Here is an 18,043-nt window from a genome sequence, read left to right on the forward strand (position 1 = left end):
CACAAGGTGACTCCCCCACACTACAGACATGCCACAAGGTGACTCCCCCACACTACAGACATGCCACAAGGTGACTCCCCCACACTACAGACATGTCACAAGGTGACTCCCCCACACTACAGACATGCCACAAGGTGACTGCCCCACACTACAGACATGCCATAAGGTGACTGCCCCACACTACAGACATGCCACCAGGTGACTCCCCCACACTACAGACATGCCACAAGGTGACTCCCCCACACTACAGACATGTCACAAGCTAATAACTAGCTGAAATTGCTGGCTGGTGGTGGAGCTGTAGAGCTGTAGAGCTGTAGAGCTGTGATGAGGTCTAACACTCATCCAGTAAGTACTAGAGGTATAAATGACACATTAATGCAAGGACAGTCACTGAATTTATGAAGGGGGCCTTCAGCTTCGATGACTGACATCTCTACAGAAAATGATTTGAATAAGTTCATGTTTCAGGCCTTGAGATTCCCGATAAGGACGCCACTCAAAAGAAGCGACCGTTCTATGGAGACAAGCGGAAGAAGAAGGATCACCAGAAGGGTATGTGATTTTCGGTCACCCAGACATCAGCCAAGCTTTGGCATTGTCATACATTTGTCGTTCCTAATGGATAAATCATTGCGGTGTTTTGGTTTTTGTAACTCTCAGTGTTCACCAGTGCACAGTGGACCCAAGTCAACTAACATTTCAACATGAGTTTCACCTCATACATCCTCCATTACAGTGTGTCCCATTTGTCTGAGGTCCCATTTGTACAGAGTTATGTCCCTTGGGCCTGCCAGAAACCTATGATTTAGGGTTGAATCCAAATTCTCCCCGAATATGTTTCTAGGTTTGTCTGGCTCGAATATCTCAATGCTAGAAATAGTCATCCATTCAGTTACGCTGGTGTAATCACACCGACCAACTCATCAGTACTCAACTTTTGTGTGCCGTTCTCAAATAGAACTAGAACATTTGTACAGTTTAAGAATGAAAAGGACATCCAATCACTGTCTCCACACTCATGAAAATGTTATCTCAGCCAAAGGTTCAATCTTCAGATTTGATTAAATATATCAAGGGGTGGCAATTCTTGTAGAAGGTCATAAGTTCAGAAGATGGGTTTTCATTGGTTGTTGATTTCGAGTGCGAGACATTCTGTGGTAAGCTGGCAATAAGAAGGATGGGGGAAGTTGACATCACTTGAGAAACGAAGCTTGTTGCTAGCAGATAGGTCCAGGATTATCACAATAACATGGAGATGTGATACAGGTGTGCATAAATCGAATCCAGTCCGTGTGAGTGATAAGTGAACACCCTCAACATTCATCTTCTCTTGGCAAGAGTCCATCCTTGCAACATCACACCCACTTTCCTGTGCTATATTGCTACTCCAATGAGAGAACATTTAACAAAATCAACATCAACTACCGGTACACCTTCGTATAAAAGTATTTACTGCTGCCTGTCTTTGCTGACACGAATATATGTCTTTTTCATCTTTTAAATCCCCCAACGATTGCCTATGTTTTTGGGTCAGGGATGAAATCGTGAATATTTTCGTTATCTGATCAACTATGTCGCGCCTATGGTAGTCGCCATCTTTGTAAAGCTATACGAGGTAAGAACAGTGATCTCATTGAATCTCGCATTTTGTAGTACAAGGGGCACAACTCGTAATCTATGCAAGGTGGTGCCAGGGTCGGGCCAAGAAAAGTGGCCTTGGTGTGGCAAGGTTAGAAAGTAGGCTTTGATATAGCCTAGTGGACATGCTTGTCTCAGGAAGATGTTCAACACTTGGCTACCTAACTGTCCCTTTAAGATCTGAACTGATGATTATGATTGTTTGATCCTGCAGCAGAGCAGACACCTTCACCATCTGAGGAGAAGACCCCGGTGATTGAGAACGTCCCCGAGAAGGCAGCTGTGGAAGAAACAGGGAAAGAGGAACCAGCTACTGAAGTAAAGGATTCCTGGGAGGATGCAGATAAGGACGTGAAGGATGCGTGGGATCTGTCTGATGAGGAACCAGAGCTGGAGAAAACAGCAAACGAATCCAAGACAGGTGAAACCACGACAGGTAGGTGAAACTATGACAGGTGAAACCATGATGTGTGAAATTATGGGTGAAACTATGACAGGTGAAACCATGATGTGTGAAATTATGGGTGAAACTCTGTTTGATTGAAACTAGGATTGATGAAACTACGACAAATGAAACTAAGATGGGTGAAACTATGACAGGTGAACCTAGGACAGGTGAAACCATGACAGGTGAACCTAGGACAGGTGAAACCATGACAGATGAAACTACGACAAGTGAAACCTTGATGGGTAAAACTATGACAGTTGAAACTACAACAAGTGAAGCCATGATGTGTGAAATTATGGGTGAAACCATGACGGATGGACCCATGACAGGTGAAACTATGACAGGTCTGACCATGACAGGTGAAACTATGACATGTTGGACAATGACAGGTGAAACCATGATTGGTGAAACTGTGACAGGTTGGACCATGAATGGTGAAACTATGACAGGTCGGACCATGACAGGTGAAACTATGACAGATCAGACCATGACAGGTGAAACTATGACATGTCAGACAATGACAGGTGAAACTATGACAGATCAGACCATGACAGGTGAAACTATGACAGATCAGACAATGACAGGTGAAACTATGACAGATCAGACCATGACAGGTGAAACTATGACAGATCAGACAATGACAGGTGAAACTATGACAGGTGAAACTATGACAGATCAGACCATGACAGATGAAACTATGACATGTCGGACAATGACAGCTGAAACTATGACATGTCACAACGACAGGTGAAACTATGACATGTCGGACATGACAGGTGAAACTATGACAGATCAGACCATGACAGGTGAAACTATGACAGGTCGGACAATGACAGGTGTAACTATGACATGTCGGACAATGACAGGTGAAACCATGATTGGTGAAACTGTGACAGGTTGGACCATGAATGGTGAAACAATGACAGGTCGGACCAGGACATGTAAGATCATGAAGGCAGGATTGTGACAGGTGAGACCATGACAGATTGGATTATGTCTTACAAACAATACCTATCATTACAGAGTTGTTATTGTTGTCTGATCTGCCTGGTCCCCCGATCTGCCCAGTCCCCCTGATCTACCTGGTCCCCCTGATCTACATGGTCCCCCTGATCTACCTGGTCCCCCTGATCTACCAGGTCCCCCTGATCTGCCTGGTCCCCCTGATCTACCCGGTCCCCCTGATCTACCAGGTCCCCCTGATCTACCAGGTCCCCCTGATCTACCAGGTCCCCCTGATCTACCTGGTCCCCCTGATCTACCCGGTCCCCCTGATCTACCAGGTCCCCCTGATCTACCTGGTCCCCCTGATCTACCCGGTCCCCCTGATCTACCTGGTCCCCCTGATCTACCAGGTCCACCTGATCTACCTAGTCCCCCTGATCTCCCTGGTCGCCCTGATCTACCTGGTCCCCCTGATCTGCCTGGTCCCCCTGATCTACATGGTCCCCCTGATCTACCCAGTCCCCCTGGTCTGTACGGTCCCCCTGGTCCCCCTGATCTGCCTGGTCCCCCTGATCTACCCGGTCCCCCTGATCTCCCTGGTCGCCCATGATCTACCTGGTCCCCCTGATCTGCCTGGTCCCCCTAATCTACATGGTCCCCCTGATCTACCAGGTCCCCCTGATCTACCCGGTCCCCCTGATCTACCTAGTCCTCCTGATCTACCAGGTCCCCCTGATCTACCCGGTCCCCCTGATCTCCCTGGTCGCCCTGATCTACCTGGTCCCCCTGATCTGCCTGGTCCCCCTGATCTACCCGGTCCCCCTGATCTACATGGTCCCCCTGATCTGCCTGGTCCCCCTGATCTACCCGGTCCCCCTGATCTACCTAGTCCCCCTGATCTACATGGTCCCCCTGATCTGCCTGGTCCCCCTGATCTACCCGGTCCCCCTGATCTACCTGGTCCCCCTGATCTGCCTGGTCGCCCTGATCTACATGGTCCCCCTGATCTACATGGTCCCCCTGATCTACCCGGTCCCCCTGATCTACATGGTCCCCCTGATCTGCCTGGTCCCCCTGATCTACATGGTCCCCCTGATCTACCTGATCTACCAGGTCCCCCTGATCTACCTGGTCCCCCTGATCTACCTGGTCCTCCTGATCTGCCCGGTCCCCCTTATCTGCCTGGTCCCCCTGATCTGCCTGGTCCCCCTGATCTACCCGGTCCCCCTGATCTACATGGTCCCCCTGATCTGCCTGGTCCCCCTGATCTACATGGTCCCCCTGATCTACCAGGTCCCCCTGATCTACCTGGTCCCCCTGATCTACCTAGTCCCCCTGATCTACTTGGTCCCCCTGATCTACCCGGTCCCCCTGATCTACATGGTCCCCCTGATCTGCCCGGTTCCCCTGATCTACATGGTCCCCCTGATCTACATGGTCCCCCTGATCTACCAGGTCCCCCTGATCTACCTGGTCCCCCTGATCTACCTGGTCCCCCTGATCTACCTGGTCCCCCTGATCTACCTGGTCCCCCTGATCTACCCGGTCCCCCTGATCTACCAGGTCCCCCTGATCTACCTGGTCCCCCTGATCTACCCGGTCCCCCTGATCTACATGGTCCCCCTGATCTACCTGGTCCCCCTGATCTACCAGGTCCCCCTGATCTACCAGGTCCCTCTGATCTACCCGGTCCCCCTGATCTACCCGGTCCCCCTGATCTACCAGGTCCTGATCTACCTGGTCCCCCTGATCTACCTGGTCCTCCTGATCTGCCCGGTCCCCCTTATCTGCCTGGTCCCCCTGATCTACATGGTCCCCCTGATCTACCAGGTCCACCTGATCTACCAGGTCCCCCTGATCTGACCGGTCCCCCTGATCTGTCTGGTCCCCCTGATCTACCAGGTCCCTCTGATCTACATGGTCCCCCTGATCTCCCCGGTCCCCCTGATCTACCTGGTCCCCCTGGTCCCCCTGATCTACATGGTCCCCCTGGTCCCCCTGATCTGCCTGGTCCCTCTGATCTACCAGGTCCCCCTGATCTACCTGGTCCCCCTGGCCCTCCTGATCTCCCGGTCCCCCTTATCTGCCTGGTCCCCCTGATCTACCTGGTCCCCCTGATCTACCAGGTCCCCCTGATCTACATGGTCCCCCTGATCTACCTGGTCCCCCTGATCTGCCTGGTCCCTCTGATCTGCCTGGTCCCCCTGATCTACCAGGTCCCCCTGATCTACCTGGTCCCCCTGATCTACATGGTTCCCCTGATCTGCCTGGTCCCCCTGATCTGCCTGGTCCCCCTGATCTACATGGTTCCCCTGATCTGCCTGGTCCCCCTGATCTACCAGGTCCCCCTGATCTACATGGTCCCCCTGATCTCCCGGTCCCCCTGATCTACCTGGTCCTCCTGATCTACCAGGTCCCCCTGATCTACCTGGTCCCCCTGATCTACATGGTTCCCCTGATCTGCCTGGTCCCCCTGATCTGCCTGGTCCCCCTGATCTGATCAGGCCACAAATGCACATTGCAGTATTAGTTCAATGTTAAACCCCATTTCATCTCACCTCAAAATGTAAAACTCTTTTAAAAGAAATTAAAAAATATGTTCTTGAATATTATGATCTATCACCCCTACAACTATCACCAAATATGTCTTTGCCATCCAAGGCAGAAAGTCATGAGACCTTTTGAGTGTTTTACGCGATGCACAATAATATTCATTGTACCTACAGCGCATCAAGAGCAGTTATTGGTGTCTGTCATTTCCTCCATCAATCATGATCACTGTCCACATGATCATTGATTCATTCCAAGCCTTAAAGTAATTATCAAAACGTACAGTACACTACACCATTTCATAACTTTACAGGACCCTCTTATTGCCTGCAAGGACCCTTAAAATTAATTATTGGGGGTCCCCTGGACCAAGATAAAACCCTGCCTGTTTCATCCATATAGCTAAGGTTTAACATGGAATGTGTTGTAGGGAATAGACAAGACAACATGTACATCAAGGAGATTTGTTTCTTTCACAGAATCCGCAAAACCATCAACCTCAAGAAAAGATGAATCCGACGAAGAAGAGGAGGAATCGGAGGAAGAAAGTGATGAGGAGAGTGATGAAGACAGCGATGAGGAGACTGAGAGCAGTGAAGAGTCATCTGATGAAGAAGACATGACTCCTATCGAGAGGGGTAGGGAGAAGATAGAGGTGGGTAGATGCCGACTTGATCACTAGACTGGAGAGGGTGTAGGGAGAAGATAGAGGTGGGTAGTAGATGCAGATTTGATCACTAGACTGGAGAGGGGAAGGGAGAAGATAGAGGTGGGTAGTAGATGCCGACTTGATCACTAGACTGGAGAGGGTGTAGGGAGAAGATAGAGGTGGGTAGTAGATGCAGATTTGATAACTAGATTGGAGAGGGGTAGGGAGAAAATAGAGGTGGGTAGATACAGACTTGATCACTAGACTGGAGAGGGTGTAGGGAGAAGATAGAGGTGGGTAGTAGATGCAGATTTGATCACTAGACTGGAGAGGGGAAGGGAGAAGATAGAGGTGGGTAGTAGATGCAGACTTGATCACTAGACTGGTGAGGGGTAGGGAGAAGATAGAGGTGGGTAGATGCCGACTTGATCACTAGACTGGAGAAGGGGTAGGGAGAAGGTAGAGGTGGGTAGATGCTGACTTGATAACTAGACTGGAGAGGGGTAGGGAGAAGATAGAGGTGGGTAGTAGATGCTGACTTGATCACTAGACTGGAGAGGGGTAGGGAGAAGATAGAGGTGGGTAGATGCTGACTTGATCACTAGACTGGAGAGGGGTAGGGAGAAGATAGAGGTGGGTAGTAGATGCTGACCTGATCACTAGACTGGTGAGGGGTAGGGAGAAGATAGAGGTGGGTAGATGCCGACTTGATTACTAGACTGGAGAGGGGTAGGGAGAAGATAGAGGTGGGTAGATGCTGACTTGATCACTAGACTGGAGAGGGGTAGGGAGAAGATAGAGGTGGGTAGATGCTGACTTGATCACTAGACTGGAGAGGGGTAGGGAGAAGATAGAGGTGGGTAGTAGATGCTGACCTGATCACTAGACTGGTGAGGGGTAGGGAGAAGATAGAGGTGGGTAGATGCCGACTTGATTACTAGACTGGAGAGGGGTAGGGAGAAGATAGAGGTGGGTAGTAGATGCTGACTTGATCACTAGACTGGTGAGGGGTAGGGAGAAGATAGAGGTGGGTAGATGCTGACTTGATCACTAGACTGGAGAGGGGGTAGGGAGAAGATTGAGGTGGGTAGATGCCGACTTGAGAGATAGACTGGAAATGACTCCCATTGAGAGGGGTAGGGAGAAGATAGAGGTGGGTAGTAGATGCAGACTTGATCACTAGACTGGAAAGTGAAATAGGAGATTAATGTAACACCTTGTGGTAGATTTGAGTTTTGTTTAGCTTACAAACTGTATATATCAACATTTACTATTCAAAAGAAGTTAAGGAGATTTCCCTAATGTAAACATCCCACTCCAAGACACACAAATATTTGACTTACAATTATTTTTGAAACTATTTTTCACCTAAAGAGCCTTGTTACATACTGATGACTAAACTATTTTTGAAACTATTTTTCACCTAATGAGCCTTGTTACATACTGATGACTAAACCTGATTCTGATAGAACCATAATTTACGTCACTAAGCAATTTTTACTTGAAAGTTTATGGAAAATATATAATTTTGCAGTATATACATCTTAGCAACTAATGGGTTGTTAAAATTTTCAGAAATGGACTCGAGAATGTGCAAAGAAGAGAACCACTGATGTTCTTCGAGCTCCTGTTGTTTGTGTGCTGGGTCACGTTGACACGGGCAAGACGAAGATCCTTGACAAGGTAAGGCAACGCAGTTTTGCTGACATTGAGTGTTGGAGTGTCCACATCCAAATAGGTCCTCATTTTTTGCTGATTTAAGTGGGGATTCACATCCTCGTCCACTGTGCATGGATTCCTGGTCAGTATAGGTCGCCAGCTATTCCCAGTGACTTTGCTGATGTTATCATACCCTAAAGGCAGGGATCATGTCTCATCCTTTCACTGGTTAGCCTAGACGTCCTGGATGGAGCTAGAATGTTGTTGAAGTTGGTGTTATCTGTTGCAGCTGCGGCGGACGCACGTGCAGGACGGGGAGGCCGGCGGTATCACGCAGCAGATCGGGGCCACCAATGTGCCGGTGGAAGCGATCATGGATCAGACAAAGATGTGCAAAGAGGTAGAGTCACCAGGAGCAGGCTGTGCATGACTGGTTCCCCATAGCTGATATCCTATATTCTACACATATATGCTGACACTCGATTGTACATAGTTGTGTACTTTGTCCATGCTTATTCACATAGATCTCCTGCGGCAGGTTCGGATGCTTTTCTTACGAGGCAATTTAATTGTCATGTGGTCGGTGATATAATTTTTGGTTGGTTGGGTGCTTGGATGATAGTGTGTCATCGTACCTTAATGATGTATTGTTGAGTGATTGGTGGCTTGGATGACTTGGTGGGTGTCTTCGTACCTTAATGACGTATTGTTGAGTGGTCGGTGGCTTGGATGATACGGTGACATGTATTGTTGAGTGGTCGGCGGCTTGGATGACACGGTGACATTGTATCTTGGTGACATGTATTGTTGAGTGGTCGGTGGCTTGGATGATACGGTGACATCGTACCTTGGTGACATGTATTGAGTGGTCGGCGGCTTGGATGATACGGTGACATGTATTGTTGAGTGGTCGGCGGCTTGGATGACACGGTGACATTGTACCTTGGTGACATGTATTGTTGAGTGGTCGGCGGCTTGGATGACACGGTGACATTGTATCTTGGTGACATGTATTGTTGAGTGGTCGGCGGCTTGGATGATACGGTGACATCGTACCTTGGTGACATGTATTGTTGAGTGGTTGGCGGCTTGGATGATACGGTGACATTGTACCTTTGTGACATGTATTGAGTGGTCGGCGGCTTGGATGATACGGTGACATCGTACCTTGGTGACATGTATTGAGTGGTCGGCGGCTTGGATGATACGGTGACATGTATTGTTGAGTGGCCGGTGGCTTGGATGAATCGGTGACATTGTATCTTGGTGACATGTATTGTTGAGTGGTCGTTGGCTTGGATGACAGGGTGTCATCGTACCTTGGTGATGTGTATTATATACTGGCTGCTGTCATATGGCTGGAATATTGCTGCGTGCAGCACTAAAAGCAAATGAGCAAACAAAATTAAAGAGACGAATTGACATTATTAACAGCTGATTACAATTGGGCTTTACAAAGCAACATTCACATTCTGAATTCGGATCTGAAAACATCTTGTATAAAAGTGCCACACAGACCTGACCTCAATTATTCCTAATGGTACCTCTTTGTACCTCACTATACTCATATGGTATATTATTTAGTATGTCAGTCTCTAAAGAAGAAAAGAAACCTGCTTTCCTGACAGGTATTTTGGCCAAGCGTTCCCATATTTCTACAGAAACTCCTGTCATACTGGCTTCCAATGTGTGTTCAAATGTTATGTCACGATTCAAAGGAAGGATGTCTGTTTGATGTGGTTTGGTGACGTCACTAACAGATATGAGTATTATGCGTCCTATATCTCTCTAATTGATGTGCATCCTGTGTAGTGTCGGACTTCACTGACAGATACTGAGTATTATGTGTCCTATATCACACTAATTGATGTTCAACCTGTGTGCAGTGTCGGACGTCACTAACAGATACTGAGTATGATGCATCCTATATCACACTAATTGATGTTCATCCTGTGTACAGTGCCGGACGTCACTAACAGATACTGAGTATGATGCGTCCTATATCACACTAATTGATGTGCATCCTGTGTACAGTGTCGGATGTCACTTACAGATACTGAGTATTATGTGTCCTATATCACACTACATGATGTTCAACCTTTGTGCAGTGTCGGACGTTACTAACAGATCTTGAGTATGATGCGTTTTATATCACACTACATGATGTTCAACCTGTGTACAGTGTCGGACGTCACTAACAGATACTGATACGTCTTATATCACACTAATTGATGTTCACCCTGTGTACAGTGCCGGACGTCACTAACAGATACTGAGTATTATGCGTCCTATATCACACTAATTGATGTTCACCCTGTGTACAGTGTCGGACGTCACTAACAGATACTGAGTATGATGCGTCCTATATCACACTAATTGAAGTTCAACCTGTGTACAGTGCCGGACGTCACTAACAGATACTGAGTATTATGCGTCCTATATCACACTAATTGATGTTCACCCTGTGTACAGTGTCGGACGTCACTGACAGATACTGAGTATGATGCGTCCTATATCACACTAATTGATGTTCACCCTGTGTACAGTGTCGGACGTCACTGACAGATACTGAGTATGATGCTTCCTATATCACACTAATTGATGTTCAACCTGTGTACAGTGCCGGACGTCACTAACAGATACTGAGTATGATGCGTCCTATATCACACTAATTGAAGTTCAACCTGTGTACAGTTTCAGAAGCAGGAGCTCAAGGTGCCTGGTCTCCTCATCATCGACACTCCCGGCCACGAGTCTTTCAGGTGAGAACACGAGTTTCAAGCTGGCTCATGCGGTTGCCTCACATCCTGTTCAGTGTGGTATCCTGAACATATATGGATGGATACACAGCCCAATAATTCTAGGCAGTGCCGAGGTTAGATCCCCCCCCCCCCCCCCCCCCCCATGTGTCTTCCTGTCATGGCAATATGTGTGGCCATACTTGCCTCATTGTGGAGTGGAGATATACCCCTGGATTACTCTACACTCACACCCTGTTGGTTAAGTTTCAAAAGTTGAATTGCCCACCCTGCCACTACTGATTTAGTAACATGAAGCCCATTTTCCCTGAAGCTCTTATGAAATTCCCCTGTCATTGTACTAATATTTGTGCAAAAATACACATATGTGAACTCCTTTTCATGTTCAACGTGATATATGTATGATATTATCAGGTTTCTTTTTTTTGAGTTTTGGACTATTTCTTTATGTTCAGTTGGAGTAGTCCAGTTTGTGAGCATGACAATGGGCATGTGTTAATCGGGCTTTATAGAAAGCTGCTCAGTTTGTGGTATGTTCTTTGTTCTTTACCCTGCACTGTGGCACAGACTGATCATTCATTCATTCATTCATTCATTCATTCATTCATTCATTCATTCATTCATTCATTCATTCATTCATTCATTCATTCATTCATTCATTCATTTTTTTGTTTTCTCCACCTATCTACCGGTATCCATCCTTGTGACTGGCCCACTCAGCTTTGCATTGCTGCCATATGACACTGACAAACCCACCCATGATATAATAAATACCTCAAGTCCCACGCGTCCTTCATGAGGATTCATTTTTAGATGTAATTGGAGGTTGAAGTGTCATCCCTCAGTAATCCCATTCACAAAGAATAAAGAATCACAAAGATATTTATTTATTTATGGTGGGGGGGACATTTAGAGACTTTTCAGCGCACCCTCATTGGCATATTAGTCTTCATCATTCAGTATCAGTCAGGATCTTTATCATTATGGAATTGGTCCTTACAGAGTCCTTTAACATACTCCTTCTTCTGCCCCCGGATTGAAAAACGGGGATGTGGGTGGGGGGGGGGGGGGATATATATAGTGATCAGCATGTCTATCCAACTGTCTACCTTCTGCCGTCCAACATGTTGAATATTTCTTGTTGGAACTTGGTATACAGATCATCACTCTTGTGACGGACTAGTGCCTTTTGATGATTTGGAATTTCTATTTATTTATTTTTTATTTTTTTCGTGAAGACAAGTTGAACTTACACTGAAAACATTGGTTGTGCTTGTTTCCAAGGAGAACCCCAAAACCGTTGAATATTTCCAGATGAGATTTTCTGTACAGGTCAGTCTAGTGGTGAACTGGAGCCTTTTGATGATTTGGTTTATTGAAAAGTACTGAACAGCCTTATTTTTTCGTCACTAAACTACCTGGGTTCAATTCCCCACATGGGTACAATGAGTGAAGCCCATTTCTGATGTCCCCTGCTGGAATATTGCTAAAATCGACATAAAACAATACTCTGTCACTCACCCTTCACTAAACTGAAGGAATCCAATGGCAGTGAACCAAGAGTAGCCAAACTCATTTCTGAATTCCGCCAGACCAGGGGGATAGATCATCTCCTGATGACTCTTGTTTACCTTGATGCTCTTCCTTCCAGCAACCTGCGATCACGTGGCTCCTCCCTGTGTGACATTGCCATCCTTGTTGTGGACATCATGCATGGTCTGGAGCCACAGACTATAGAATCCATCAACCTTCTCAAGGAGAAAGACACACCATTCATAATTGCCTTAAATAAGGTAGGTTCCACAACAGCTTCCTGGTCCAATTCTGTTTCAGAGCAGCACCTACTCATTGCCAACCTTCTAATACCCCAATGATCTAGTGGTTAGAGTGTCTGCAGAGTAAAACATTTGCTTGCTTCCTGTTGAGATGACTGATGCAGTAACAGAGGTTTGTCACAGCAATGAATAAGCTCCTCATCGATGACTGACTCTCGACGCCTTATTCCCCTCAGAGTTCTAAAGGTCGGGGGCTCCTCCCTCAAAAGATGTTAAGAAATGGTACTTGTTGTTACCGTGCCTGGTGCTCAGCATTAAGGGGATAAAACAAGTACTGGTTGGCTATACTGTGTCTGAGTGGAGTATTCATGTTAACTTGCAGGATGGTATCTCAGTGCCAGTGTTGCCTGTTAAATAGTAGGGATTGGGTGGTCATGTTGCATGTGAATAATACTTGGATAGCTGAATGCCAGTATCAAAAGATTGTTGTGGTCAAAAGTTATGCCCCTTTGTTCAACCAGGGAAATGCTACCCATACATTATTTGTAGTTGTGCCATAAAATATGATTCCCATACTGAAGCGAAGCAACCAAGGTATGAAATATGCAAATATATAAACAATTTTCTTTAAATATGATTTGCTTTCTTCTTGTTAAATCAACCAAATCACATAGACGTTAAAGTGACTATTGTGAGTTTATTTATCAGTTGGTTAATGTGAGTTGTTACGTGTTGATTCCCAAACTGAAAGAATATGTTAACCCAGAAATCTGTATGTGAAGGAACTTAGCGTGAAACCAAGAATCAACCAACAAATGGTATACAATTAACAAATGTATTGCAAAAATAACTAGGTTTACAAATCAACACAAATTACTGCACAGCAATTACAATGGCAGTAAACAATAAAATGGTAGTACAATATTCAATGGCAATATATAATATTATGGCAATAGTCAGTATCAAATACACAAATACAGTGGTGATAGCAAAAGTCAGTGATAATAATATATATTCACCCAGCAACGAATGTGGTCAAGCTGTCAACGACTGTGATGGGCTAAGCAGGGAATCAGGGATGATGAGCAATCCTCACATGAAAGCTGAGATACCTAAACATGCTCTTGTCCCACTATGTATACAGCCTAACAAGCTACTGGAAATTTCTACATAGTGCCCTCATCAGTCTAGCAGCACTGGAACATTACACGTGTTTCTATATATATATACTATCACCATCGGCGGTATACAGGACCGGAAGTTTACACACTACTCTAGCATCTAAATATAGTAACTTCCTGACAACTGATCACTGTCCAAATACAATGTAATAAGCATCTAGTGATCCTCAACAGAAACAATGTAACACAGTTACAATCATTGTTCAACAATAAAATACACTGCCCTATAACAGAGTTTGTTTGTTGGCGTTGTTGTCCAGATTGACCGCCTGTACCAGTGGAAGGCTGGCGCCGGCAGTGATGTCCACAATGTGCTGAAGAAACAGACAACACACACACGCAGCGAGTTTGACGAGAGAATGAACCAAGTTATAGTGCAAATGGCTGAACAGGTATGTATAATCTGTAAAATTTGGAGGGGTTTATTTGTTCTGATCATGGGTCAATATTCTAAAACAAATTAAAAAATATGAAGTAAAGTAGAAAAGCTGAAACATTTCCCATTTTTTTCCCAATTTGCCTGCCATGGCCACTTAGTCTGGAATCAGAAATAAATCCTTGACAGGATGCTGTCATTGCATTATTGTTTTTTCAAGTGTTGTTCAAGTGTTGTTCAAGTGTTGTTCAAGTGTTGTTCAAGTGTTGTTCAATGGAGAATGATCCTTCCTTCTCAAAGTGTTGCACACAGAATTCTGATCCGTTTTTTAACATGGCTTTCACAAGGAGCCTTTTGATGATTTGGGTTTATTGAAAAATACTGTGCTGCTATACAGATCAGTCTGGTAGTAAACTGGTGCCTTTTGATGATTTCGTGTTTTGAAAAATACTGAACAATATGAGTTGCACCAGACCAAGGATATCTCCTTATGACTCTTGTTGAATTTAACACAACTTTAACCTTTGTTGAACATGGAACTGTGGCCTCAGTATCAATAGGAACTGCTACTTGGAAAGAAAGATGAGCCAGACGTTGCCTTGTCTTATAAGGATGACTTTTGGAAGCTGTTTTTTTTTCCTTTGTATTCTCATGTCTGATCCTTGCAGGGTTTGAACACAACGTTATTCTTCAACAACAAAGATCCATCAGAATACATCTCCATGGTGCCAACCTCAGCCCACTCCGGTGACGGCATGGGCAACCTGATTGCCCTCATCTGTGAGATGTCACAGACAGTGTTGGCCGAGAGAGTGTCGTACAGTGAGGCCCTTCATGCGACAGTGATGGAGGTAAGGTGGATGCTGTAACACTTCTACTTCACAGGCAGCCATTGTAGATCTGCTTGGAAATATGACATACTGCACCGTGTAGTGGATAGAGCTGGAGAGCTGGAGAGTGGAAGTTGGTGGTATGATCACCTGGTTGCATCATACCAAAAGATGTGAGGATGGAACTTTGTGTTTATCTTCCCGAGGCAAGGGCGTTAACTGACTGTAAAAGTCCAGTTTCCACCCTTGCCAAACTTGGCTGTAATTTCTGTGCTGGATTGTAGTGCCACCAGTGGCTATTACGAGTTTTGTCCCTTCTATGTCCGGATTCCACCTCTCGTATTACTTACATTTGCCTCAAACAAAATTGCGGCACCCAGTCAAGACAGCCTGATTGATAATCAAAATGTATATTGTAATAAAACGGGTATTACTTCGTGAAGTGCCTCAAATCACATGAGCACCTTGATTATAAACATGACATGATTTTTGAAAATATCTGTTGATGCTGAGTTGCAAATCCTTAAAATCACCAAATTCAGTATGGCAGAACCGAAGGACGACTTGGTTACACGATTTTGATTGGACTATGCATACACTCATTAGTCCAGCCAAAAGTTAGCTCCATAACACCGGCCTATTTTGGCAAGGGTGGAAACTTGACTTTTATAGTCAGTTAACTCCCTTGCCTCCGGAAGATGCTTTGTGTTAGAGTGCGCTTGGCATTTCGTTGGTAAAATAAGTACAGGCTGGCTCAGGGTCGGTATGATGTGTCCTAATGGGGAAGCATTGTTAAACTGTGGCATGGCATCTCAGTGGGATAGCACTGTAAACATGGCTCGGGGTCGGTATGCTGTGTCCTAATGGGGAAGCATTGTTAAACTGTGGCATGGCATCTCAGTGGGATAGCACTGTAAACATGGCTCGGGGTCGGTATGCTGTGTCCTAATGGGGAAGCATTGTTAAACTGTGGCATGGCATCTCAGTGGGATAGCACTGTAAACATGGCTCGGGGTCGGTATGCTGTGTCCTAATGGGGAAGCATTGTTAAACTGTGGCATGGCATCTCAGTGGGATAGCACTGTAAACATGGCTCGGGGTCGGTATGCTGTGTCCTAATGGGGAAGCATTGTTAAACTGTGGCATGGCATCTCAGTGGGATAGCACTGTAAACATGGCTTGGAGTTAGTATGCTGTGTCCTAATGGGGAAGCATTGTTAAACTGTGGCATGGCATCTCAGTGGGATAGCACTGTAAACATGGCTTGGACTTAGTATGCTGTGTCCTAATGGGGAAGCATTGTTAAACTGTGGCATGGCATCTCAGTGGGATAGCACTGTAAACATGGCTTGGAGTTAGTATGCTGTGTCCTAATGGGGAAGCATTGTTAAACTGTGGCATGGCATCTCAGTGGGATAGCACTGTAAACATGGCTCGGAGTTAGTATGCTGTGTCCTAATGGGGAAGCATTGTTAAACTGTGGCATGGCATCTCAGTGGGATACCACTGTAAACCAGCATAAGCCCGGACTAGTACAAGCATCCACACTCACATGCATGTTGGTGAATGAATGACGTGGTATTGAACGTGACAATTAATCCCATTTCACCTCACCTCATTGTTGGTGCAGTCTGGCCACATCCAGCCCTTGACATCTGGGAAGGAAACTGGAAGGAAACTGGTTCAGTGAGATTTCTGTTCTTGGATGAGAGGCTTACTGACTTAATACGATATGTGGTGAGATCATCGAAACCAATATGATCCACCTCCCCCTGCAGTGTTTTCACGGGAGTGTTGGTCATTACCTTCAGTATGATGATACTTAGTTGTTGGTGTCAAGGTTGACAACTGTGATTTCCACAATCATGTATTCAACAGATGCTCTTCCCCCATGGGGTTGTGAATACATGATCTGAAGCAACATTTGTGGAATGCAGATACACTGCTTGAATTATGGAGCTGTGTATTGGCAAAAAAAGAAGTTATATTGCGTTCTAATAATACAATAAAGGATTTATTATGCGCCTGTCATATGCGACAGTAGCTGAAGTTTGAAAAACTTACATTTCCGTATTGACGGGGAAAATATTTTACATACATTTTACATTGCTAAGCGGCCCCCTGGTTTTTGTTTAAAATTTGATATTTTAATGTTCCTGTAAGATTAAATACCTCAAACAGAAAATGAGTGAATTCTAAAATTTAATTCAAGTATGATATGGAATTAATTATATTTTGTTCAATTAGCACTATATCTTGTTTCTGTGCAGGAATCCATGTGTGAAAAGGTCAATGTGTACAGTAGGGAGAATTTAGATTTTGCATTTTTATTCTTTTGGGTAATTTGTTTTAAAAGACCCACTGTCAATAACAAATGAAATATATAGTTAATAGGATATTTCATGTGTCTATTGAAATATGATGTATATCTTAATCGAGTGACGTGGAATTTTCACTTGGGCGAACATGAAATATCTTATATATCTGTATTGCACTATGTATTCGGTTCTGAAGTTTTTGACTGTGATTGACACTGATTGTACATGTAGATCCTATTTTCTACATGCTAAAAATCTGGTACTTTGTCAAAATCAACATGGTCAGTTGCCAGCATTTTATTGCCATGTAAGGGGCGGTCGGGTAGCCTAGTGGTTAAAGCGTTCACTCGTCACGCCGAAGACCCGGGTTTGATTCCCGACATGGGTACAATATGTGAAGCCCATTTCTAATGTCCCCCACCGTGATATTGCTGGAATATTGCTAAAAGCCGTGTTAAACCATACTCACTCTTTCTCTATAGAAATCTGTGTTTGATTCCCCACATGTGTGCAATGTGTGAAGCCCATTAATGGTGTTGCCAGTCGCGATATTGCTGGAATTTTAGTGAGAATGGCATAAAACCAAACTCACTCACTCACTCACTCTAATTACACTGACAGCAGGTAACCTTCTGATACAATCTGTTGATTTTTTTAACGCACAACATGTTTACTAATAAAAATAATAATTTCTTAACGACCCTTTGGTCTGTAAGCTGTGTTTAACGAGACTCTTAGGAGATGTAAATGTTGGCATCTTGTTGGAAAAGGTGTATAAAAATAGTAACACTATAATAAAAAGTAAAGAAGTAAAATCTCCGAATCTGGAAGTTGAGTTGTAAGAGTTATGTCCCTTTGACCAGCAAGGGCAGTGGGAAATCCTTGTTACCTCCCTTTACCTGTAGCTTGTGT

At 45.0% G+C, this 18,043-nt stretch overlaps 1 protein-coding gene and 1 pseudogene across 3 annotated transcripts in view; one reads left to right on the top strand and one right to left on the bottom strand.

The window, feature by feature from the left end:
* LOC139449345 (eukaryotic translation initiation factor 5B-like) overlaps positions 1–18,043 on the top strand; it is a 115,558-nt gene that overhangs the window by 8,449 nt on the left and 89,066 nt on the right. For 2 of the 3 annotated variants that reach the window (XM_071230667.1, XM_071230669.1), the window contains exons 10-18: positions 472–555; positions 1,856–2,077; positions 6,064–6,239; positions 7,809–7,916; positions 8,182–8,292; positions 10,587–10,654; positions 12,303–12,444; positions 13,868–13,999; positions 14,652–14,834. In XM_071230667.1, the coding sequence (XP_071086768.1) occupies positions 472–555; positions 1,856–2,077; positions 6,064–6,239; positions 7,809–7,916; positions 8,182–8,292; positions 10,587–10,654; positions 12,303–12,444; positions 13,868–13,999; positions 14,652–14,834 (1,226 nt within the window). The remainder of the gene's footprint in view (positions 1–471; positions 556–1,855; positions 2,078–6,063; positions 6,240–7,808; positions 7,917–8,181; positions 8,293–10,586; positions 10,655–12,302; positions 12,445–13,867; positions 14,000–14,651; positions 14,835–18,043) is intronic. The other variant, XM_071230668.1, reaches the window with a different exon arrangement.
* LOC139450173 (collagen alpha-1(III) chain-like) lies at positions 3,107–5,553 on the bottom strand (annotated as a pseudogene).

The sequence above is a fragment of the Haliotis cracherodii genome, unplaced genomic scaffold, assembly GCF_022045235.1.
Source record: "Haliotis cracherodii isolate W230 unplaced genomic scaffold, xgHalCrac1.p SCAF_8, whole genome shotgun sequence".
Classification (NCBI taxonomy): Eukaryota; Metazoa; Mollusca; class Gastropoda; order Lepetellida; family Haliotidae; genus Haliotis; species Haliotis cracherodii.